The following is a 27,468-nucleotide window of genomic DNA, read 5'->3' on the forward strand; positions in this document are numbered from 1 at the left end:
TAGCAAAAAAAGTTAAGCCGGAAAATATCGTCCCTGATTAGCCTGTGCGGACTGCACTGGATAATCTGGGAAGACACTTTACGCACATGCATTTAGCCCCCTTTTCACAAAGCACGGTCCAACTATATAGTGAACGGGCCTCACATAGTGGTCAGCAGGTATTTTAAAACTTGGTCTAAACATCTTTGTCAGAGACTGTTTTTTTCCATTCTGAAAACATATACGAATATTTCTTTGCAACCATGAGACTGTGGTCCACATGTTTGATATTTGTGTGCGTGGTCGCTAATGTTGTTGCTTTTCCCAGAAAGGCAAACGTTGACAAAAGGTGGCATTTCCTTGTACCTGTTTTGCAAGGTAAGTGACGCTTTATGTTTATTTATTTCAAGACTGCTGGTTAATTTCATATTTTTAGAACGACTCTTGACTTTTTGTGCCAACCTAACTGTTGTATGCCAACCTAACTGTTGTATGCCAGGTTGTGTTTTCAATCATGTTGCACCACTTAATCATTAATGCTTAAAGTTATTTTTAGTTTTCGACTGTCTTCGATAACATTCGATACATTAACTTAAAGGTTAACTTAAAAAAAAACATAACGAAAGAAGTTAAGGACATATCACTTTCTGAAACAGTCAGAAGTGGGTGGGGCTATGTAAAAAATGTATTCCTTGTATTAACATTCTATATTAGGTTTGGAACAATATGCACAATTAAAATAGCATATACTTCAATGATACATGAACAAGTTCTAATGAAGTCTTTCAGAAAGAGTAAATAATCACTTGTTTCATCTTATAAACCACTTTTTTCTTGAGCGTTCAAGTCCTTATTTTCTTATTTTCTTTATAAATCCACTGATACCAGCTGGAACATACACCACTGTAGAACATAGTGTTAGAGTATTATTAAATATAACACACTAGAAACACTGAAAAAAGCATCCTTTTTTGTGAGAAAAAAATGTAAACAACTTCAGTTTAAAAATAGTAGGAAAAAGTATGGTTGACCAGAAAAGACAAATATAAATTAGATTGAGACTTTTTTAAATGTGTAAAACAAAACTTTAACAAACACATGAATATATCATTATGTATATTTGATGACTATGTGCTATAAAATTGAAGGGATTTTATAAAAATGTTTCCAATATTTCTGTATCTTTCATTTTTTTTTGGTAAATGATAACTTTTGGCCCACGATACTTGTTCAAGTGGACTATTTTTTGACTCCAGTTGTTTACATTTTTTTTTACAAAAAGGATGCTTTTGTCAGTGCTTTGAACGCTCAAGAAAAAAGTGGTTTATAAGGTAAAAAAATGTGATAATTTACTCTTTTTGAAAGTTTTCATTTAAACTGGTTCATGTTTTCACTGAATTTATATGTTATTTTAGTTGTGCATATTGTTCCGAACTAAATAGAGAATGCGTATATAAGGAATTATTATTTTACTTTACCCCACCCACTTCTGACCATTTCAGAAAGTGATATGTCCTTAACGACATATTTGAAAGATGCCTTGATGTCTTTGCATTTTCCCTATAAAGTTGGAAATAAATAATGTGTAGTGAAAGGTTAACAAACAGTACTAACCATATGCTTTGAGATATTAGTGTTAGTAAAGAAGTAAATGATCAAAGCATACTCGAATAAACCAAGTATGCAATTGTGTGTTATTATTCCGGTAAATGCTGAACGGTTTCTTACGTGAAATAATTTCTTGCAAAATATTCACTAACTGGTTTAGGTAATATGCAGTAAAATATTTAAAAATAACTTATATTTTATTAAAAGTACAAAACAGTTCACATGATTTATAATCTGAACTCGCCGTGCATTTCCAGTGTTTGATGTTTGATAAATGACAAATATTTTCTTCAAGTTTAATTTAGTAAAACAATAAAACCTGCATTTACTATCTACATACATATTTTGCGGTTTATGGTTTATACTGACATTTTTGTTCTGTGCGTTTCTTTCTTATATTGTCGCACACAATAAACCAATCAATTTCACATGTAGAATAATTTCAATTTTGCGAGGAATAATTGATTTCAATTCGTTTTTCTCACAGTTTATAAATAGCCACTTTTTTCAGCAAAACCACCCGCAACACAAACATTAGAAGGAAATCTATGGCCTCCCGAATTAATGGAATGTAAGTACGATTATTAAGTGTTTCTTCAATAGGCGTTGAATACCACGTTCAAATAGTCCTGCTTAAAATAAAGTTATATCCAAATGTTTATTTTAAGCTCATCTATTTAAAAAAAAAAGAACTATTGCTATCACCTGAGCGTCGGCGTCGGCGTCTGCTTCGGCGTCGGTGTCAGCGTCGGCGTCCGGTTAAGTTTTGTGTTTAGGTCCACTTTTCTCATAACGTATTAAAGGTATTGCATTCAAACTTGGTACACTTACTTACTATCATGAGGGACTCAGCAGGCAAAGTTAGATAACTTTGGCTGGCATATTGACAGAATTACGTGCCCTTTTTATACTTAGACAATTGAAAATTTGGTTAAGTTTTGTGTTTTGATCCACTTCTTTCCTAAAGTATCAAAGCTATTACTGTCATACTTGCAACACTTACTATCATAAGGGGACTGTGCAGGCAAAGTTATGTAACTCTGACTGGCATTTTGACAGAACTATGGCCCCTTTATACTTGGAATATTAAACATTTCGTTAAGTTTTTTGTTTGGTCCACTTTATTCCTAAAGTATCATAGCTATTGCTTTCAGACTTTGAACACTTGCTAACTATCATAATTGGACTGTACAGGACAAGTTGCATAACTCTGGTTGGCATTTTGACGAAATTATGGCCCTTTTTTGACTAAGTAAGTTTGACTATTTTGTTAAATTTTGTGTTTACCGTAGATCCACTTTACTTCTAAAGTATCAAGGCCATTGCTATAAAACTTCAAATACTTTCATACTATCATGAAAAACATGAAACCTGGCTAAAAGACACAAACATTCATGTTTATTTCATTTTTGAAAGACCCTCTAACCATTCCACCCAAGAACCCCCACCCACATTTTTTTCATTGTGTTTCCTATTTTTGGCAGATAATGTAATATATGACTATACCTCACACTATACACCCCTCTCCATCCCCAACCCTACCTCCTTTTTAATTAAAGTATTGAGATAGGTCCCTTCACCTTTAAAAAGAAAAATAGATGAGCGGTCTGTACCCGCATGGAGCAACTCTTGTTTATAAACTTGAATAGGCGTTCGAGATTATAAACTACTTAGCAGTGTCTATACATTGTTCCTTACATGAACACATCGTTCCACAAAATGAACACATCGTTCCACAAAATGAACACATCGTTCCACAAAATGAGCACATCGTTCCAACTTCCACAAACAGAATTCATTGCTCCACAAATGAATGCATTGTTCCACAAAATGAACGCATCTTTCCACAAAATGAACGCATCGTTCCACAAAATGAACGCAACGTTCCACAAAATGAGAGCATCGTTCCACAAAATGAACGCATCGTTCCACAAAATGAACGCAACTTTCCACAAAATGAACGCATCGTTCCACAAAATAAACGCATCGTTCCACAAAATGAAACATCGTTCCACAAAATGAACGCATCATTCCACAAAATGAGCACACACATTTAATGCATGTTGTACATTGCAACTGTAGTAGATAAATGTCAAAACTACTCAACCGTAAACCTTGAAATTGCAGTAACCTCCTTGTACGCCAAATGTCAGGAAATGGGGCTTTCCGCGAGGGCTTATCCTAGCAAAGGTATGTAGAAGTCTATGTTCTGAATACCAATACAAGAGAAGATATGTAGATGTCTTATGTTCTAAATACCTATACTTAAGAAGGTATGTAGGAGTCTAATGTTCTTAATAACAATAGTAGAGAAGGTATGTTTGGGTCGGATGTTCTGAATACCAATACAAGAGAAAGTATGTAGAGGTCTAATGTTCTAAATATCAATACAAGAGAAGGTATGTAGAGGTCTAATGTTCTTATCTTTACTAGAAAAGTTTTATAGGGGCAAAGAATTCTGATCAAACCTCGCAAAGTGTATATATTTCTATGTTTCGACAGGGCATTAGAAAATAATGATTCGTACTGAAATTTGCTCTCTAAAAAAACGCACGATGCGCTTAAATCGATGAAAGTCTTTTTTAATACATTTTACTATTGTTTTTAATGTCTTAAATTGAAAATTTACAACAAATGCTCAAAATTAAGACAAGGCGCATTCGTGTTTCTAAGTTGAAAAACCGCTTTTTAAGTTGTACGATGTTCCAACCACCTACCATGTTAATTTAATCATGCCATAGATTGTTTTTTATTAGTACAATTACAACTTTGTAGTAGACACATTAAAAGTAAGCCACTGTTTAAAAGTAAATGAAATTCAATGGAAAACTTAGCATTTTTTTCTGAATGTTAAAATCTAGACCCACCTCTATGAGCAGAAAATCGACAGGAGTCTAGTGCTGGAAATTGTATATAAATGTGATATTGCAGGAACGAATGCGGAAATGGGAACACATGGGGACATTGGAACTGATCCGGACATAGGAATGGAACCGGGCAGTGGAAACGAACCGGGCAGTGGAAACAAACCGGACAGTGGAAACGAACCGGGCAGTGAAAACGAACCGGGCAGTGAAAACGAACCGGGCAGTGGAAACGAACCGGGAACGGGAATGCTAGAACTTGCTTGCGAACAATTGTCAAGAGAGATAAGAGACATGAAGGTACATGCACAAGATATTAATAAAGTTGGTAATCTATGCTTCAGTTATGACACTGATGTTAGATTACTTACAGCCCTACTATAAACGGTTTACATTAGCCCATTTCAAATATTAATTGCAAGGCGCATTATTGTAAAGAGATCACTAAATGCATTGAAAATGAAATATTCATAAATCAAACGTTATCAGCTTTCTCAATAATCAGTTAAGCGTTGGGAAAGTACTGGCATTCAGCACGCAGGGTTAGTGCCGAATTCGCATCTGTCCGAAATCAGCCGTCCTCTTCAAAAGAACATTTCAAAACACATATTATGCATCCTATCAGTAATTTGGGCCCGACCGTGGAAGGGAAATATTTTCTACTTTAATTGGCGTCATCAGATTTTTTTAGGTTTTTCATTGAGCTAGTTTTTCTTCGATTACTTTAGAGAGATTCTATTCAAACTTGTCCTTTACATGTTCACATTTTACATGTAAGGTTCATTGAAAAGGTACAGATCATTAGACTCACGTTCCGTCGTTCCCAGCATACTATTACCAGGACACAAATCACTATCCTACCCCTTTGGATTGCGAATAAGTTGGATAGAGTCAAACTCACTTTGATGAGTTTTAATTACAAACGTATACTTGTTAGTTACAAACATATACTTGTTAGTAACAAACGTATGCTTGTTAGTTACAAACGTATGCTTGTTAGTTACAAACGTATGTGTGTTAGTAACACACGTATTCTTGTTAGTAACAAACGTATGTTTGTTAGAAACAAACGTATGCTAGTTAGTTACACACGTATGCTTGTTTGTTACACACGTATGCTTATTAGTTACACACGTATGCTTGTTAGTTACACGCGAATGTGTTTTAGTTACAAACGAATGCTTGTTAGTTACAAACGATGCTTGTTAGGTACAAATGTATGCTAGTTAGAAACAAACAAATGCTTGTCAGTTATAAACGTATGCTTGTTAGTTACAAACATATGCTTGTTAGTTACAAACACATGCTTGTTAGTTACACATGTATGCTTGTTAGTTACAAATGAATGCTAGTTAGTAACAAACGAATATTTGTTTGTTATAAACATATGCTTGTTAGTAACAAACGTTTGATTGTTAGTTACAAACGCATACTTGTTAGTTACACAAATATGCTTGTGAGTTACACACGTATGCTTGTTCGCTAAAAACGTACGCTTGTTAGTTACAAATGAATGCTTGCTAGTTACAAACGAATGCCTGCTAGTTACAAACGAATGCTTGTTAGTTACAACAAATGCTTGTTAGTAACAAACGAATGCTTGCAAGTTACAAATGTATGCTTATTAGTAACAAACGAATGCTTGTTAGTTATAAACGTATGTTTGTTAGTAACAAACGTATGCTTATTAGTTACTCACGTATGCTTGTTAGTTACAAACGCATGCTTGTTAGTAACAAACGTATGCTTATTAAGTTACACACGTATGCTTGTTAGTTACAAACGCATGCTTGTTATTTATACACGTTTGCCTGTAAGTTACACAAGTTTGCCTGTTAGTTATATACGTTTGCCTGTTAGTTATACACGTTTGTCTGTTAGTTATACACGTTTGCTTGTTAGTTATACACGTTTGTCTGTTAGTTATACACGTTTGTCTGTTAGTTATATACGTTTGCCTGTATAGACCAGTATACGATACCACATTCAACGTACAAAACCTAGGGGCCTTGCGATTTTAGAGATTTTGACGGTTTTTCGTACACCTATAAATACACATATTATGAAAAAAAGTTTACCCTTGTGCTCAGCATGTATAACCGCACGGGCATGATTTGAACAAATTTGATATAGGATACTATAAAGTTTTCACTATATACATATATGGAAAACCAATTACCGCCCCGGCCGGGCTGATTTTCACTCGTAAGACTAGGGACATTATTAAAGCGGCTTTTTCACAGGTTTAGGCATGTATTGGAGTTTGTCATTAAATGTTTTAACAATTGATTAATATAAAGATTGGAACTAATTATTTCCAGTAAAGAGATTTTTTTTATACTAAACTAATCCTCAACTGGACTCGAACCACTAGCCATTGGAGTAAAAGTCTGGCACATAAACCACTCGCCCATCAATGCTCATACTTTGAGATGTGTATGTTATACTTAATGTCCGCAATCTTCGTAGTGGATTACAATATAACCATGCCAACAGAATTTTCAAAATTATTCACTCCTTTGTAACGCTTGATAATGTTTAGCTTTTTTCATGGCAAACAAACCAGCAAACAAAACTTGACGAAATAAACATGGTTATTACAAACTTTTGATGAGTTGAAGAAGAGCCATAATACGTTTGACTTTTTATTGCATTAAGTAACGTGTAAATAGAAGAGTTGTTTATAGACTAAACAAAAACAATTTCGGCGGATATAATTGCTGAATCAGGCTTGACGTAGGGGTTATCACTTTGGAAGTTTAACATGACAGCCATTATTGTTTTTTGTAGTTCGCAGTGGGGAAACAAGAATTTTAGTTTGGACACAACCGTCTTCTTACACAATGCCACTTGCATAGTATTCTCTAAGTTGTCAATTGCCCGGTATCGGCGGATATTAACAACGATACCATACAATCAATATAAAACAACACCACTACCCATATTGAATTGAACTTTCTAAACTAGTGATACGTGGCATTTTGAAGAAACGTGTTATTTAAACGAATATATTAAAATTGGTTAACGTATTCAATGATTACATTTCGACAACAGGCATACTTTACTTCAACTTTTGTACATCTATTGCACTGATGTTTAATGTGAAACACATTCACTAGACTTTGAAATTAGAATTCAGAAATACAAAAAAAATGAAATTTCAGTTAAGTTAGCATTAAATCATTCTTATTACCACTTCAAGCAAATGATCAATTTCAATACAATCAGACACAGGACAAAATCATATGAAAAACAAAAACACAAACGCTAACGAATAACACGGAAACAGTATAAATTAGTGTTGGGCAAACGCATGCATTCCTTGTAAACATTATAACCCCAATCGTTATATTAATTAATCACGTGATTTTCACACTCACTACTCACACATATAATTTATTTGGTTTTGCCAATTTCAGATTTAAAAAGCCCATGGAAATCTCTTGGAAAATTGTCTAATCCTTCAAACTCGACCTTGGCCAGTGACGTCATGTTTGTGGCGTCCAGCACTAACAAGAAGCAACTCCTCAAGTCTTTCGTGTGGATCTTGTTGACTGCGACCAATAGAACACCTGGAATGCGCGCGTGTAAAATAAATGAGGCGTTCTGGAAAACGGTCTTTATGCATGTGCGCAAAGTGTCTTCCAAGACCAGCCGTTAAAGTCCGCACACGTTAATCAGGGACGACACTTTCCGCTTTTATGGTATTTTTGGTTAAAATTTTAAGGAAAATCTTGATTAGGCGGATTCTGTCGCTTCAGATCTGGGACGAAAGATAACGCTTTTTCAAGATATGTATAAGAACTCAAATGTATGTGAATAAAATACAATTAAACAAGACTATTGCCAAGCAATATATGACCCCTACCGGCTCCACCATTGTCAGCATTTTTTTCATTTGTTGCCATAGCAACCATATTTTTTTACGTAGGAACAAAATGAAATGACGTGCATGATGTCCATATTGCCATCTTTCCATGTTTCAAGTTTCATGAAAAATATGAACTTTTAAAGTTATCCCAGGATCCAGAAAAGTGTGACAGACAGATAGACAGACAGACACACACAGCGAAACCGGTTGGGGACAAAAACATCAGGAACACAAAACAGAGAGAAAGTCTTGTCATAATCTGTCAGTTATATCAGACGAATTTCTATTACAAACCAGTACAATACATACTACATAAAATTGTCGCAATATTGTCACTTGGTATTCTCTAAGGGGCCGTAATGACCTACAAAGTGTAACTGGTTTCGATTGTGATCAGCCCTAGGAATAAGCTCAACGGGCTCATATCCCTTATTCAACCGCAAAAATCATTTTAGAATACTTAATAAATGGCAATAAATATTTTTATCATTCAAACTATTTATATGTTGATTTTCATTGCTGCGTAGTACTCCTTGTTTTATTTCAATTTACTTTTTAAGTAAAAAAATTGCCAGTTCCTTAATCGGTTATAATTAAGAGTAGGGAGACAGTTCACATTTTCTATTCAAACCGAATAAAGAACTGGGTTGTTATTTAGTAAAACTAAGTGAAATTCAAATGTATCGAAATTAATATTTATAATTTCAAACCTACATATACAATTATTTTCATTTATATGTAGTACTATTTGGTTTATTTCAATTTACTTTTTACTTTTAACTACGAAATTGCCAGCACCTTAGTCGATTTAAATATGGAACAAGCCAATTCGTCGAAATGATATCACCCGCCAAATAAACTTTCTTTATTGATCAGTGCAAATACCTTGATTTACAGTTTAATCATTAAGTGTAAGGAAAAAGTTCATAGGTTATACATACTTGACTGTAGGGTACCGGTAATTAATTTTATGAATTTCAATTCTCCTAATTGAAATCTAGTATCTACAAATGAATGTGCATGTTGAAATCTGGTAGAGTATCTGAGATATAGCCTTGGAAATTTACATCATACAAAATCAACTAAGGGCATAAACTCTTTGAAAGTGCAAGATTTGGTTTCTTATGCATGACACTTTATCCCATTAATTTCTACACATCCATGAAGTTTCATGTGTATCGTATCTGAGATAAAGCTCTTTCGTAGTGTCTTTCAAGTAATAACGTTCGATATGGTATAATTTTGTTATCAATTTTAAATGGGCAAGATTTGTTAGTACCGTAAGATTAATAGGGTTTTCAAAACTCCAGCACTGTTCGTGATACGTCTAATCAACGAGAGCACCGCATAGCGGGTGCCAACGCTCGGCTGTCGGTGCAGTTTTGAATAAATAAAAGCGTGTCAGGAGCGATCTTGGCCTTTGACCTAATGACCCAATGACCCAAAAAATGGGTGTGGCGTGCAGAACATTAAGGTACATCTAAAAAGTTTCAAAGTTGACATGCAAGCACTTTGATTTTAGAGCCTATGTTAAGGTTTTAGCACGACGCGGACGGCGGACGATGAGCTTGCAATGACAATACATGTACCGCGGGTTTTCACCGAAAACAGCCGAGCAAAAAATTAGAATCACTCTCTTGGGAACGGGACTCAATGCATGAGCGTAAAGTGTCATCCCAGATTCGCCTGTGCAGTCCGCACTGGCTATTCAGGGAAGACACTTTCCGCATAAGCTGGAGTTTCGTTTAGAGAAGACTTCTTTTCAGCGAAAAAATACAGTTAAAGTGTCGGCCCTGATAAGCCTCTGTGACCTTGGACAAAAAACATACCATGGTCCTCAGCCGTGCCCTTAGGGTCGGCTATGAACACCGGCTCGGACACATAACATCCTGCCTCGCTCCACTCCTCGTAGGTCTTGCTGTCCACGTTTATCTTCACAACCTTCACAAAAAAACTTGATTGTTATGAATTAAAAAAAACAGGTTGTCGTGAATTCCAATAACTGGATAACAATGATTTTCAAAACTGGGTCCATATGCATTATAAAAACTGGATCGCTATAATTTCCAAAAACTGGTTCGGTATGAATTTAAAAAACTGGGTCGTTATGCATTTCATAAACTGTGTCGTTGAGAATTTAAAAAAAAACAGGGTCGATATGAATTCAAAATCTGGGTCGTTATGAATTAAAAAAATTTGGGCCGTTATTAATTTCAAAAAAGGTTGTTAAGAATTTCAAAAAACTTAACTCGTTTACATCTGAATGTTTCATTTATGATTGAAAAAATAATGCTGACACCAAAATCGTATATGAACACTTCAATTCGTAGGTGCACACTATATATATTGGAGTAAATGTGTGTGTTTAGTGCTTGTGCTATTCAATGGTTTTGCGGAGATACTGGGGTGTTCTAACTGTTTGGTCCATTTTATTTATAATGGTCTAACGTATTGTTTTATTTTAAGTTAATATGTAATAATATATATAATAAAAGCGTCTTTGATGAGAGCAAAATAGTTAATCGTAAGATAAATTTGTCACGTGATCTTTGATAAGACGGGGCCCTGTTTGCGACTGATTGTAACATAAGTGACCCTGGTCCGTATTAACCAATCAATTCTTAGACTTAATATATTCTTTACATTTGTATATTCAGGAAATTCTTCAAATTTGATTCGAACTTTGCATTAACCACCACTATCCTTATCATTCTTTGTGCAGAACATTTTCATATTTATACAATTACCAGTGGTAGCCGTTATATATTCAAACGCTGAAAATATTTTCGTGGATCAAAGTCTATCCTGTTTTTTTAAGTTTAAGAATTGTTTGGTGAATACGGGCCCATGTTTTCACACTGGTGGTCATTAAATCTTATCATAAATAGTTCATTAAATAATTTAGCCTCACTCTGAGAAAACGGGGTTTAATACATACGCGTTAAGTGTCGTCTCAGATTAGCCTGTGCAGGGACAAAAAAAATCCGCTTTTTCTGGTATTTTCTAGTGTAAAGAAAGACTTGTTCTTGACGAAAATCCACTTTATGTGGAAAGTTTCTGTTTCATTAGCTTGTGCGGACTGAACAGGTTAATCGGGGACGACACTTTACGCACATGCATTCAACACCCTTTTCACATAACGAGGCTAATATTTAATTAGACGGGGCCCTATTGTTTGCGATTGATTTTAGCGTAAGTGACCCTTTACTCACACTGGTGGTCATCCTGTTGCCCTTGTGCAGTCCTACCCCGTACACGTATCGGTACTTCCGGCCGTTATATCCGGCGTAGTTCCACTGGGGGAATTCTAATCCTGTAATGATGTGTGCACGGTAACACTTCATAGATCATTATGTAAAAAAAAAGTCTATATATCCTTAGGAATGCAAACAAACTGTATTTCAAATGAAAAACTAAGCTTCAGCAAAGTTTGGTCAAACACATTTGAGCTTTTTTAAGAAATGGTGGCGGGATAAGACAGAACATGTGAGCTGCCCGTGGGAAAATAGGGCTTAAAACAGGTGCGTAAGTGTTGTCCGACATTAGGCTATGCGCCCCGCACAAAATAAAAACAATATCGCTGCTTAGATAATTGTGCACATACAACATACACTTGAGACATAAAAGACAAGTTGCCAAACACCAAGGAATACAAAATTAGCCGCGCTGTTGGAAAACATGGCTGAATGCATGAGCGTTAAATGTCATCCCGGATTAGCCTTTGAAGATCGCAGAGGCTAAACAGGGAAGAAACGCTCAGCTTTTATGAAGGTTTTAGTTTAAAGGAAGTTTCTTTTTAACAAAAATCCAGCCGACCAGACGAAAGGCACATGCGTTGAGTTGCCCGTTCCCATATTTTCTAGTGTGGGCAACATATATTTTATTTAGTCTTTTTCTGCGTTTAAATACTTTTGTATCACTACTTGTAAACAGCATACTACACATACATGCAAATATGTGAATCTAAATGTTAGATTCTTAAAACAAAAATAGAATAAATTCACCTTTCTCCTTGTTTTCTTTTACAACTCATATGATCGATTTTTTGTTTTATTAAGTCTACTGTTGTTTTATTAAGTCATTTGATTTTGTTTATTGTCTTGTAAGGCATAAAATTGCGGAATGGATAGGATAAACAAGAGAAACATGCTAAATGGATTAATAAACAACATACACATGCACAATTGATGGAATAAACAACAGGAAAATGCGGAATAAATGGGATGAACAACAGAATACTGAATGAATGGGCTAATTGGCATACGATGTAACCACCGAAAGCAGATAAGTTTATTTAATACGCACAAACGCCTTTACCACTCGGTTCGTTCTTTATTTTATTTAAGCTTCGCTTAATATATTTCTCTGCATTCAACAGTAACTAAGTCTTTTAAAATAGGTATTTCGCTTTTTCACTCAGTAAAAAAGGGACAAAATTGTCACAAAACCAGGTTTTCAATTTGAAAAAAGTCTGATAAAGGGAGACAAATCAAACTGAACTGAATGTTTATAATTAGCCCCCTTTGTTTCAAAATAAATCTATTATTAGTCGTGGCGACCTTGACGTTTGTGATATTGACGTAATTCTTGTGTGTGACACACCGTCCAATAATGGTGAACAAATGTGCCAAATGATTATAAAATCTCACGATGAATGACATAGTTATGGCCCGGACAAGCTCATTTATGGCCATTTTTGACCTTTGAACTCAAAGTGTGACCTTGACCTTGGAGATATCGACGTAATTCTTTCACACGACACACCGTCTAATGATGGTGAACAAATGTGCCAAATGATTTTAAAGTCTCACAATGAACGACAAAGTTATGGCCCGGACAAGCTTCTTCAGCCCGCCAGCCCGCCCGCCGGCCAGCCGACATTCGCAAATCGAATAACCAGTCTTTTCCTTCGGAAAACCTAGTTAAAAATTACAACGTTTTTCAATATTCCCAAATTAAATCTTATACAGTAAGTTAATTAAATTAACAGGATCGTCAAGGGTGCCGGACTGAAAATTTAGGCTTAAAAACTTAATTTTTTCTTCGAAACTATCCGATTTCAAACTTAAAACAACAGTGGGAGCAAAACAGCAACAATTTGTTGGTTAAGGTTTATTCTCGATTTCTAATAAACTCTTTATCTTAGAAAATTTATGTATTCACTAGCTCTGTAATACCTCTTAAAACTCGTGAATTAAAATCGATACCCTTCGAAATAAAAACACTGACTACAATTTAAGTAAAAACACGTTTTATCCAAAGACATCAGGGAAAGCAAGTATACACCTGTAGTTAAATATAGACAAACAACTTCTTTACCAACGTCGCAGATGGTCTCCGCTTTGCAGTACACTTTACCGTCTTTGAGGAATATGTGAAACGGTGCAGAAGAAGAGGAATTGCCGTTTTTGGCCTGTGAAAAACAATTAAAACGCGAAGAAGTTAATTCGGTGCTCTATAATGAAATAATCACACGCGCACAATGTGATATTATACTCATAACCAATCTTTACAAGTTAAGAGTATGGTAGAATGTAACATCGCTAAAAACCCGAACTCAAAATTATTGTTTAATGGAAGGTTAATAACCACAGTGTACACTGTACGTATCCGTAAACATACCTTTTCGCTCACATTGACGGGAAAAACGAATCTTTTCAGTACGGAATTATCGATCTTCTTAAACGTTTCTTCTACTTTTTCCGAACTAAGATTCTGTAACAAAAATATCAGAAACTGATAAATTCCAATATTTGTATTCGATATGTTGTCTCTTGATCTTATAATGATTACTATTTACAAAATCATATGAGCTAATATCTTCGTAAATTTGGATAAAAAAAGGTTAGAACAACTGTTTTAGTTTACTAAGTTCATAATAATATTAATAAGTTGCCATCTTATTGCATTTATCTTCATAAAGAATTTCATTCAAATACACTGTTTATCATTCATATATCGGTTCAGAATTAAATTTTATAGTTCTGCAAACAAATTGCATGTGTAGAGTACTAATATCTTATTAGTTGTATTTTTTTGAGCCAATTTGAAATGATGTATTTGTAGTTGACCACAAGAGGTAATCTACACTTTACCAAAGTTATAACACAAACACAACTAAAATATGTGCATGCTCTTATATTTTTTAAGGCAACTTAAAATAAAAAAAATATTACTTTAGTCTCTTATATAATCATTATAAACTACCAAGAAAAAGTACCTTTAGATAAAACGCATCGATAATCCCGGCGTCTTTGTGCCACACCAAATCCATCACAATGTTATCTACAGGGTATAAACAGCGTTAGAAACACTCAAATGTTTAGTTTTAGTTCAATTGTAAACGCATACATTCAAGCTCAATTTCATCGAAAGCCTGTGGATTTGCTCTCGAGTTCGTTTCCTGGGTAGGACCAGCACTTGGTGTCTTTCGGGGAGATCTAAAGATCGTTCTAACAATTTGGAACGAACCCGTAACCTCATGGTCGCTAGGCGGACACCATATCGACTATGCAACGGTGACCTTGGCATAAAACATGTATTTAAAGGTGATACTAGTAATGTGGATGATTATATATTTGAATTACTTATGTATTTCTTAACTACCAGAAACACAAAGGATCTAGATGAGAAGTACGCAAAGAAAACGCTTATATAGAAGATGAGTTCGGTGAAAGAGAATGTTTTGTTTCACCACTGTTCATCGATATTTATCACGAGTGACGCTGTCATATGTGTGCTTTTCATGACAACTTTTTATTTTGTTGTTAAATAAGATGGATACGTTCCAATATTGTGGATTTTTATGTAATTGTTTTATTAGTACATGCACACGGACTTACACATAATCATATAAAAGTATTGTTTTCACACCACAATCCGTCACTCAATTGTCCTTAACACATTTAATTAGTACACAGTCATAATCAGATAAAGAAACAAATGGCAATAATTCTAGTTATCCTCATCGTAACGAACTAAATAACTCAATTTGGTGAGTTTTCATCTCAATCTACATGTGTCATCTTTAGCTATGGACTCAGGTTCATGACATTAACAATAGTACATGACGGCATCATTGTAAAGGCTGTCATAAGTACCGTTTTCCTCATACGCGTTTGCAGTATGGAACGTAAAGAACCCGTCAGCCTCGTAGACCATATGCTTGTTTAGCTGCTCTCCAGTCTGTTTGTGTATCATGCGAAATCGCGTCTAAAAGAGATAAGCAAATACGTTTAATATCCCGTCTGTGTTACCGCAATACTTTAACTAACGAATGAATGCGAATTAAAAATATACATGCAGATAGCTGAGTATCACCTTTATCTTTAAATGCCACGTCAAAGACTCTGTCTGTGCTGTTTCAAATATTATTATGAACAAATAACAAGAGATGTGTTTGTCAGAAACACAATGCTCCTACTGCGCCGCTTTGAAGTCCTATTTGATCTTTGACCTTGAGTGATGACCTTGACCTTTCACCACTTAAAATGTGCAGTTTCATGAGATACACATGCATGCCAAATATCAAGTTGCTATCATCAATATTGCAAAAGTTATGGGCAATGTTAAAGTTTTCGGACGGACTGACTGACGGACGGACTGGAGGACAGTTCAACTGCTATAAGCCAACCTATCGGGGGCATAAAAAGCCTGTCAGCACCTTTATAGCTTGGCGTCACTTCAAAGCTTCTGTATGAGGTCGGAGGACAAGAAAAAAAATACTTTTACGTATACTAAAAAAGATCAGTGGTACGGAACATTTAATATAAAGTACTCCTGAGTATGACCTGATGCCTTTTAGCCCTACAAATGATTTAAACGATCCGTTATACACTCAAAGGTTACTTTTTTGTCACACCTGAGCCAACGACGACCGATAGAGCCTTCCTGTCCTTACCTTCATATCTGGGTGCCATTTCAAGGCATCTGTCGCCGAGTATCCTAGCGCAGCCCTTTTTATGTCCATGAGGAGTGGTTGTTGAATGATGATGATGTAATTTTTCGTCATGCCGAAGCTGTGGAAGTAATGAACGTGGGTCCAAAAGGAGGAAGGTACTAGCGCAACGACGTTTTCTGTCGCATCGAGCTTCGATCCAACAACTTGCAGATCTGTGTGGAATTATCTAGTTTATGTGTATGGTCACTTTATAAGTGATTTAGCATTTTGAAAACTACACATAACGGCATGAATAATAAACAATGTAAATATAAATAAATGAATATAAGTAAATAAATAATGTAAATAACGGTAAAAAATAGGGACGGAAACGAATACTGGAAATGATATTCGAATATTCGTTTGTCATTATTCGAATATATTCGAATATTCGATTTTTAACCCTTATATTAAAATGTCCGAACCTATGACCGTCCGGAGCAGATTACTATTCCTGATTGCCACAAATGCCACTATAAATCGTATCTTATGTGCAGCTTTGAAAAGTTGGATAGAGTAATATATATTTGTTTAAGATCATTGATTAGTATACTATTCTTTTATACAAAAACAACTATATTGTGGTAACATATCCATGTAAATAACTGCGCTAATCAAGTAACTACAGCTTATATTAACCACTGTTTATACAATTGACCGCTGAGGTTAAAAAACCTGTAAAAGCACAGATGGTTAAATGTTTATCAATAAACGTTAATGTTTCACATAAATTGACTTTCATATTTGACTGATTGTCAGAAAATAATGTGTACATATTGCATTACTCTGAATTGAGAGAAAATTGATTGGTCCCTCTCCTTATACGCTCCCGTTTGCCAGTTATCACCTCGTTCATTGATGGCAGCTGTTATCAAAGCAATGACGTATAATGGAAACCAAAACTGCGACTTTGTACAAGTACATTTTTGGTAGTGCATTTGCATAAAAATAGAATATTCGAATATGAATTTTGGATTCGAATATTCGGCCGATTTTCGAGTATTCGAATATTTGGTCCCATCCCTAGTAAAAAACAATAGGACACAAGCAAATTCGTTGATTTGATATCCCCCGCCAAAGAAAGCTCGTTTGTGGATGGTTGCAAACCCTTTGTATTTGGTATAATCTTAAACACATATTTCAGAGTAGGGTAATCATTCTTATGCATTGCAGTTCACCTTATTGATATCTATACACCCATGTAGTTTCTTTTTGAAACCTTGTAGCGTACATGATTTATAGCCCCGTTACACAAGTAAAACAACTTTAAAACAACAAAGGGCAATAACTCGCATCTTATACAGTGAAGGGTTTTGGTTCTTATGCATGGCACGTCTTCTAATTGATATCAATACACCCATGAAGTTTCATGTTGAAGTCTCGCATGGTATCTGAGATATAGCCCTTACAAGTAACATCATCTAAAAAACAAAGGGCAATAACTCTTATATAATAAAGTGTGGGGTCATGGTTAATATCCATGGCACTTCTCCTCATTTATATCTCTATACTAATAAAGTGTCATGTTGATATCTGATATAGTTTCTGAGATATGGCCATGACAAGTTTTGTGACAGACGGACGGACAGACTGCGGGTATGACAGACTGAGGGACGGACGGACGGACGGATAAACCAATTCTATATCCCTTTGCCTTAAGCGGGAAAAAGTACATTCTTTGAATGAAGTACAAACATATGAAAGCAACCAACCTGTTTGTCTGGGCATACGTGTCACTACAGTTGGCAACCCTTTCGTAAACACGTGACCGACGTTATACACAGTGCCATCTGTGTCGATGTGCGCATGCGCGGTTGCCATGTCAACAGTCGTCAGCTCTTTTAGGTCAAGCTGCAACAATAACTATTAGTCTCGCTCTGGGAAAACGGGATTTGATGCATGCGAATACTAGATCGTGCTTAATTAGCATGTGTTGTTGCCTGAGCATAATCACAGGCGACACGATCTCTTTTATTGTATTTTTTTATTAAAAGGAAGTCTCTTTTCAGCAAAAATAAATATTAGACGGAATAATAAGACACTGCTTAGCCTGACTGAACATATGTATTTTTGACACTTCACGCAAATGAATCAGCAAGATCATTTTTTTTTCCAAAACAAGGCTCAATTGAACATAGTGATTCATCCATGCCCCTTGCGTACCTTTTCATTTCGATCCAGTGTTTCAGGATCAATCTGGTTCCAATATTTGGTTTCGGTGGCGGCGTAGAGCTTGTCGTTGAAAGGTATGATGTTCACAGACGTGTTGTCTGTCATATCTCTTGCCGAAAAGAACGTGAGGAACCTGTAGAAGCAAACGTAGATTTGAGTCGCGCTCTTCGAAAACGTGGCTTATTCATATGCGTGTAGCATCGTGCGAGCAGTCGGCAGTAATGGAATTTTGTGTTTAATGGAAACTAATTCTATATTAAATTCCAGCTTTGGCGGAAAGTGCCGTCCCAGATAAGCATAATATGGGGATTGTACAGTCTAACATGGGACGACACTTGAAGCCATTGCATAAAGCAATTTTCCGCAGACATAACAACGTTTAAAGATGGATTTTATGTAAGAACTGTTAACGTGAGATGTATCTATGTATGGTAAAAAAAAATTCACATTTTAAAAATGCATTGAAGGACATCAGGTCGAATAGCAAAGAGATAAATTTGCTGCGAAAAGAACATTTATAGAGAACAAGATCTTTCTCTATAGGAAGACATATGCCCCGAAAAAACGGTTTTTCGAAAACTTAACGCAGATTTCGAAACCTTAGTTCAAGGTCAATGTCAAAGGGTCAAAATTTGTGTGCGTATGGAAAGGCCTTGTTCATATACACATGAATACCAAATATGAAAGCTACATTTGACGCGACATAGAAGCTATAAGCATTTTTTGAAACCTAAACGCAAAAATGTGACGGACAGTCGGACAGACAGACAGACGGACAGTCGGACAGATGGACAGACGGACAGACGGACAGACAGACAGACAGACAGACAGACAGACAGACAGACAGACAGACAGACAGACAGACAGACAGACAGACAGACAGACAGACAGACAGACAGACAGACAGACAGACAGACAGACAGACAGACAGACGGAAATGCAATCACTATATGCCCACCTTCGGGAGCATTAAAACGTATACAAAACAAGACACATGAAGACAAAATATATATATATGTCAAGCTTGAAAGAAGACAGATTTTAAGAGAACATCATAGGTAGAAAAAAACCACTGGAGAGATTGACCTATAATTATCATATTTAATTATGGTGCTGTTGACAAACTGGAGCTTTAGGTACTGACACATCCTGGCGAGGCTGCTCACATGAGCATATCCACCAGAAACACACGCGCAATTGTTCGAAATGTGAATTTATAACACAAAGTATCTTAACTAGTATTCGATATCTTAACAACACACGGGAATGTGTTTATCTCGATATTTTATTGCACGTTTACTCTAATGTATGGTTTCTTGAACGTCCCTTTAAAGTCTAGATAAAAATATACTAAGTAAGAAAACAATGACAAACATGTTATTAAATACATTTGTTAATCCACATTCAAGTCGATAAAGGCCATTTCTTCATATTGATAAAAATAATCTTTCATTTTACATAATGCGTGTTGACAGAAAATGTGAACAATAAATTAATATAGTAAAAACAGCAAGTTCTGTCAAACGAAAAAAACACTTTCATAATTGACACGGATCAGCAATAAATTCGTTTGCTTGTTATCGGCTGAAATACACTAAAAACTGCAGATATAACGCTTTCATAACAAGGGAAACAAGCAGCTAAGAAGTATTTGTAAATAAGATCAAGCATTGTGAAGTGACGCTACTTGAATATCAGTCGCGTTCTGGGAAAACGGACTTAAATGCATGAGCATAAAGTGTCGTCCTAGGTTACTTTGTGCAGTTCGCGCAGGCCTTTCAGGGACGACACTTTCAGCCTGAACTGAGTTTTCGCTAAGAAGAGACTTCTTTTATGCCAAAAGTCGGACTTTACAAGCTCATCTGGGACGACACTTCACGCACATGCATTAAACCCCGTTTCCACAGTGCATACCTCTTGAATATGTTTTTGCAAGGGTCTGGAATAGCTGCAGTGCCAAATTCGCCAACGACTGGTGCCTTTGCAGTTGATACCTTTTGATAGGTGTCGCTTTGAAGATATTTTCGCTGATATTTTACTTCATGTGGAGCTTGATAAAATTATAGGCAGGTAATTTATTAACACATGTATCTACATATGTGCAGATAATGTATTTTATCTAAAGACTTGACTTGCTAAATGTGGTATATTTTATAAAACAAATGGATTGCTTGAAACAAATAATTTGTGGTAAATATAAAGAACGGCACGACTGGATTAACCGCATTTAACGAGAAGTCTACGTTGCATTTTTAAATAACCGCTAATGTAAAACAAACAATTCTTATAAAGACTATCCAATGTTTAAAGAAAAGTTATGAATGTTTCATATCAGGATTACTAACAAATTATTTATAACTTAAATGAGTGAATGTTGAATATATAATCATTAATAAGTTAAAATTGGTTATATTTTCTGCCTACCACGAACAAATCAGTTTTTAGATAGTGACCAATAAGAATAATGTTGTAGAACAACTTAATTGCACCACTTCTAAAGTAGTTAATAATAACGCTATGCTACCATCCGTTTCTGAAGTGCTGAATCATAGCCAGTCCGACGAATAAGATTCGGATTCGGAAAACTGGACTAAATGCATGTGAGTAAAGTGTCATCCTTGATTAGACTGTGCAGTCCGCACATGCAAATCAGGGACGACACTTTCCGCGTTTATGCAAGTTTTCGGTGAATTGAAGTCTTTTCAAAACGAATACCCAGTTCAAGAGGAAAATGTCGTCCTTGACAAGCCTTGGCGGACTGCACACGCTAATCCAGTACGACATTTTTCGAACATGCATTAATACCAGTTTTCCCAGATCGATGCTCAAACTACCTACCGATTCTGAAGTGCTGGATCATAGCAAGTCCGTCAAACAGATGATTGTAGGTGTAATTCCCTACCTCATACATCCCCCCTCCATTTCTGTACAGATCCCCATGCACATACGGCGGAATGGTACCTACACCGATGTCAATAAAATAACGAGTTATGTTTAAGTTTAAGTATTGTAAACACGACCTTGCAAAAAGAAGATATTCTTTAAATCAATTATTCTCACGGTCAAAAACACTTGTTAATAATTTCCTGTTAGTTCATTTTCTCTCCAACGTTGTTTCTATGCTTGCAGCATTTTTTGTTAGCATCGGATAAGGATTACCAGTCGTAAAAATAGGGTAAATATATGAAAAATACCTAGTGTTTAGTGTAAAACTTTGAATTGATTGCCTAGTTGTAACTTACGACACCTGCAAAACCTTCAAATTTCACTAAAACATATTATCTATCTACAAAGAAATATTCAAGTACCCTATTTTCTTTTCAGAATTTATGGCAACACGGCAGCAAAGGTGCATATACAACAATATACGATGATGCCAAATATGCACATACCAACCACTTGTGTTTGTACGTTGTCGTTATTGCACTTGTTACACCTAATTTTCTATATTAAATGATTATAAAATGCATTAATGTATAAAAAATATACAAACTTCTTCATTATTTAGCAATGTTTACATTATTTAGCGTGAACTTTTTTGTATCAGGTATTAAAGTAACACTACTACTCAAAATCAACGAACATTTCGTACAATATTTCGTAAAATAAAGTTAACCAATAAAAAATAATTGTTCCTTATGGCAATTACCGAAATTTCAACGCCAGATGTTGTTTGGTAAAATAGATGTTTGTAGATACAAAATGCTCGTTGTTTTTCATTTTAATTTCCCGCAACGATATCTATTCATACGGCACATGAACACCAACATGGCGTTAGTGTGTCGTATGAATAGATATATTCGCGGGAAATTAAAATGGAATTAATTGTGGTCACAAATAAATAAAAACTAGCATTTTGTATCTACAAAAATCTATGTAACCATACCACATCTAGCCTTGAAATTGTGGCTATTGCTATACGTAACATAGTTCTGGCTACCATAACTTTAAATGTCGCTTTTTATGATTTTTGACTGGCGCGACTTTATACAGGTCTGTCAATACTATATAAACTGAACGCTGAAGTTTCTTTAGCTATAAGGAACACTGATTGTTTATTTTACGAAATACTATACGAAATTTTCGTTGAATTTGAGCGTTTAAATATATTTCGGATTTGACAATTTGGGAAGCCTGAAAATTCTCAATTAATCGGTAACTTTCTTCTAACACTGTGACTTTCAATGCAGAATACTATTGATTTAGTAAATATTCAAAGAAAGAACAGGACATCAAAATGTCATATTTCAATTCTAAAGTATGGTAAGCTGAATAGCGAACTAAGATTTTTGAGCCGTGGCTTTATTCTATAATGACATTAATTAGAGTTGTTTCAATCAGTTGTTCATGTTTATAATGCATGCTATTTCGTTAACGAAAGGATACAATACACTTTACGCAGGTCGACATTAAACACATGCAGTTGCTATCCTTGTATCACACTTTTGTTCAAAGAATTGCTAAGGTTGTACCATAAAGGCGAGAAAGACTCGTCAGTCTGCCTCGTGCTCAGTACACACTTAACTTAATTGTAAGTTCAATTAAATATCCATTTACACCAATATTATATATTTACGTTTTATAGTATCTCACTCCGGTAAACAAGCCATAATCCACCGATGACCCTTGTGAAAGAAGGTCGTACATCACTTAAATGGTTGCCAAGCCTTTGAAACTACGCGTCGTATGTGTTATTTTGATGTATATTGGCAATAATGCTAAACATGAACACATTTTCAATCTCTAAAATAAAAGCTAAAAAGTGGACGACAACACAAATGTACATGTGACTATGTATATAATTTGCATTTGGTTCATGCGCATATATACTCCTGTTAAATTTGGGGGAAAATATTTGATTTTTTAACCCAATACGAGTTTGTTTTCTGGTTTTCTGAGCGGCTATAACAACTGTTTGTGCTCATATTGTCTGTGTTTATTGAATGTCTTTTTTTTCATTTGGTAAACCTCATTAAGTATCAGAAGTAAATTCAATACGCGTCCATTACATCCATTATCATAGCATCATAGCATCAATGAACACTTTGCCAAGGCTAAATATTCCATAATGACTCATGCTACAACATGGATATTGTTGAAGTTGTATTTGCGTGTGTTCTTTGAGAGCCTAAGTAAGAATGACTTTGTAAGCGTAATCCTTACCTTCTTAGCTGCTTACTTTTAAAGAAATCCGTTAGAATTTGGTCAAAAATCAAACAAAATTCACCACTCTCTCTGTCAAACTCTAATTACACAGGATTTAGACCAAAGATAAATATGAACCCTATTTTATTGAAATATTTAATCATTTCTCTTCGGTTATTCCAAATTACAGCATCCCACATGAACATACAGCATTTATATCAACGTTTAAATTCGAGTGGGGTTTGAAAAACGGCTCAAGACAACGGCCGTGGCTTATTACTGTAATTTGGAATAACCGAAGTGAAATATCTATCTATCTATATATACTGCTAGTCGCCAACAATTAGCATTACAAGCAGGCGCGTGTCAGTGCTAGGAAATTAAGGAAGAAGTGTATAGGAGATAAAAAGTAATACATAATGTATTTGTGAGACATAGAAACAAAGGTGATAGTGTTAGTTAAAAGAAGGAATATACAGATAAAAGGTTAAAAACAGCCAACCTGCTTAGAAACTGTGGTCTAGTTTGGTCACCCCCAGCCTAAACTGGTCCAGGGTAGGTGCCTGTACAATATTGGCTGGTAGAGAGTTCTATAGGACAATAGTGGCTGGATAGAAGGAGAATTTATAGTAGTTGCTTGGAGTGGGGATTTGTCTGAATGAAAGAGGGTGCAAATGTCTAGTGAGCCGGGTCGGAGGAGTGACGTAGGGAGGCATTGGTACAGCAACCAGTCCGTGGACAATTTTATAGAACATCAGTAGCCGGGAGTCATACCCTCTGTTCTCAAGTGAACGCCACCTTAATTTGTCTAGCATGTGTGTGACACTGTTGTGATATGAGTAATCATTTGTAACCCATCGAGCGGCCCTGCGTTGGACCATCTCGATCTTATTTATGTTGTGTTGTGTGTGTGGGCTCCACACTGAGCTACTATACTCAAGTTGTGGGCGGACCAGGGTTTTGAAGGCAAATTCTCTAATGAGTGGGTGTTTTATGGGAATGTTGCGTTTGATGAAGTTTAGTGTTTGACTGGCTGTTGCAGTAACCTGGTTTATGTGTTTATTCCAGCTGAGGTCAGATGTGATGCTAACAACCAAGTATTTAGCATCACTAACTGTTTCAAGGGTATGACCGTGGAGTGTGTAAGTGGATTTGTAGGGACGTTTTGACCTGGTGATGTTCATAACCGTACACTTGGAAGGATTAAATTCCATATCCCAAGAGTGTTCCCATTTTTGTAGCCGATCTAGATCTTCTTGCAGGGTATTTTGTTCAGTGGGATTGTTGACCGTGATGTAAACAGCAGTGTCATCAGCAAATAACCGGACCTGTGACACTATGTTTTCTGGCAGATCGTTTATGTAGAGCAAGAAGAGGAGAGGGCCGAGAACAGAGCCCTGGAGGACACCTGATGTGACTGGAACCTCGTCCGAATTGTCACCATTTACCAAGACAGACTGAAGTTGACCTATAAGGAAAGATTTGACCCATTGTAATGTGCTATCTTGGATGCCGTGTTGGTGCAGTTTGTAGAGTAACTTCATGTGATTGACCTTGTCGAACGCTTTCGAGAAATCTAGGAGTATTAGATCTGTTTGTTGACCATGAATAAGGTTCCTGGATAAGTCCTCTACAAGTCCTATGAGCTGTGTCTCGCATGACAGTTTTGACCTAAAGCCATGCTGGAGATGGAAAAGAATGTTGTTGACCTGGAAGTGTTTGGTGATGTTTGAGGCGACGATATGTTCCATGACTTTGCAAAGAACACATGTCAGTGAAATCAGCCTATAGTTAGCGGGGTTACTTTTGTCGCCTTTTTTGAAAAGGGGGGGGGGGGGTGACGTTCGCCTTGATCCAGTCGGAGGGGACAGTGCCTGTGTCTAGAGATTTTTGAAAGATTCTGGTAACCAAGGGGGCAATTTGTACGCTTAGATTTTTTTAGGACAATAGGCTTGATATTGTCAGGGCCGCATGCTTTGCCAGTCTGCAAGTTGGACAGAAGCTTTTGGACACCACTTACACTTATGGAGATTTCAGGCATTTTGGGGTATTTTGTCTTAGGGGTGTTGCTAAACAGGGTTTGGGATTTCATTAAACAGAGTTGACCTAATTTTAGAGGATTAATTGGGGTGAAGACGGACTGAAATTGGCGATTGAGGAAGTTTGCTTGACCCTTGCTATCAGTGATTAATAAAATGGTTAAATATTTCAATAAAATGCTGTTCATATATATATCTTTGGTCTAAATCATGTGAAATTACAATTTGACAGAGAGAGTGGTGAATTTTGTTTGATTTTTGACCACATTCTAACGGATTTCTTTAAAAGTAAGCAAAAGGAAGATAAGGATTACGTTCACAAAGTAATTCTTTTTTAGGCTCTCAAAGAACATACGCAAATCTGAAAGAATTGGGAAATAGCTCTACTTACACTCCGCTTTTACCCGACATGTATACAGTACCGCAGCCGATGGATGAATCACAGACGCATCGATGCGTTAGTCGATTGCACTGTGTGATTTGTTAATGCTTGCGAATTCGATATAAATCTACTTACCATTGATTTTTCCTTTAATCCAACTGATCTCAAGTGCGTTCTTTTCACGTACAAACCGTAACTCCATTTGCAGAAGATAGATGCTATAACACCTGTTTGTTTTTGTAAAGACCAGTCTTAACTAATGCACAAACCCGAATGTTACATTGTACATGTGATCTGTGATGTTTACAACGACAAACGTTTAGCCGTACAATCTTCTCATACGATAATGATATACATGAACTGAGCTAAAAATAAACCTGCGTGTGTGTTTACACTAATCTCTATATAGCGAACGTATCTGAATCGGTCATGTTTAAAAATTAAATCATTTAAAACTATGCAATCAAGACAAACTAAACAGGTGTAAAATAAATTGAAATACAATAGTGTCAATTTTGATAGGAGCATCTACACATATCATATACACCGTTTCAGTCAAGAGATAGTAATAAACTCAAAAGTAGAACGATATTAAACTTCAACATCGATATCATTCACTGTAGCTGTTACCTCCCTTTATTTTGCACGTTTGTTCACACACAATTACGCATCAATTACGTTCAAAATTTATTGTGTACTGTAAGACTGTTGATATTGAGATCATCCTTTTCGGGTTAATGTTGCGAACACGTTAGTTGTCTCCTTAACTAATCTTATACATTAATAATGTAATCATGCGCATGTCATGTTTAAACAGCAGTGTGTTGTGTGATAAATTATATGGAAATTCACCGGTGGTTAGCGTGAGGCTATGATATTAATTATTGAAAACATCATTTTGAATGGAAAATAATCAAATTATAACGGGCAAGAGCTGTCTCCATCGGAAGACATATGCCCCCGAACAACGCTTTTTCGAAACCTAAACGCGGACCCTAAGTCCAAGGTCAAGGTCAAAGGGGTAAACATATGTGTGCGTATGAAAAGGCCTTGTCCATAAAGGTTACATCTAACGCGACACAGAAGTTATGAGCATTTTTTGAAACATAAACGCAAAGGTGTGACGGACAGACGGACAGTGCGATCACTATATGCCCTCCTTTGGGGGCATAAAAATCAACTAATCTGAAAAAAATTGTTTTACTGTCATATATAAATATAACACGGTATTCAACCTGACAACAGGGTGCATCGCTTTTAATAGCCATTACTGCATCAATTTGCAGCGATTTTCACGAACTTGGCCTTATTCAACGCAGAAATAAATTTCCTTTCTGGAAATGCACATATTTTTCAAAAACAGGGTCAAATTGTAAGAAATAACACGATACACAACTCGCGTAACCTATTCGTCAACGATCTGACCCGATTCAAGTATATAATCTTCAGTGAAGATGCTAATCAGGGTC

The 27,468-nt window shown here is 35.9% G+C and overlaps 2 protein-coding genes across 2 annotated transcripts; one reads left to right on the forward strand and one right to left on the reverse strand.

The window, feature by feature from the left end:
* LOC127881919 (50 kDa spicule matrix protein-like) lies at positions 1-8,289 on the forward strand. The gene is made up of 5 exons (XM_052430132.1): positions 1-357; positions 2,099-2,158; positions 3,715-3,777; positions 4,519-4,751; positions 7,871-8,289. The coding sequence occupies exons 1-5, from the start codon at positions 243-245 to the stop codon at positions 7,874-7,876; spliced, it is 477 nt and encodes a 158-aa protein (XP_052286092.1). The 5' UTR covers positions 1-242; the 3' UTR covers positions 7,877-8,289.
* On the reverse strand, positions 7,084-26,468 carry LOC127881918 (carotenoid-cleaving dioxygenase, mitochondrial-like). The gene is made up of 13 exons (XM_052430131.1): positions 26,135-26,468; positions 21,272-21,394; positions 20,348-20,483; positions 18,425-18,566; positions 17,974-18,112; positions 16,223-16,434; positions 15,423-15,534; positions 14,543-14,607; positions 13,945-14,037; positions 13,642-13,735; positions 11,535-11,635; positions 10,152-10,263; positions 7,084-8,023 (listed from the first exon to the last, which is right to left on the reverse strand). The coding sequence occupies exons 1-13, from the start codon at positions 26,199-26,201 to the stop codon at positions 7,848-7,850; spliced, it is 1,572 nt and encodes a 523-aa protein (XP_052286091.1). The 5' UTR covers positions 26,202-26,468; the 3' UTR covers positions 7,084-7,847.
* Between the last annotated feature and the right edge of the window lie 1,000 nt (positions 26,469-27,468).

Source organism: Dreissena polymorpha, chromosome 5 (genome assembly GCF_020536995.1).
Source record: "Dreissena polymorpha isolate Duluth1 chromosome 5, UMN_Dpol_1.0, whole genome shotgun sequence".
NCBI classification, from domain to species: domain Eukaryota; kingdom Metazoa; phylum Mollusca; class Bivalvia; order Myida; family Dreissenidae; genus Dreissena; species Dreissena polymorpha.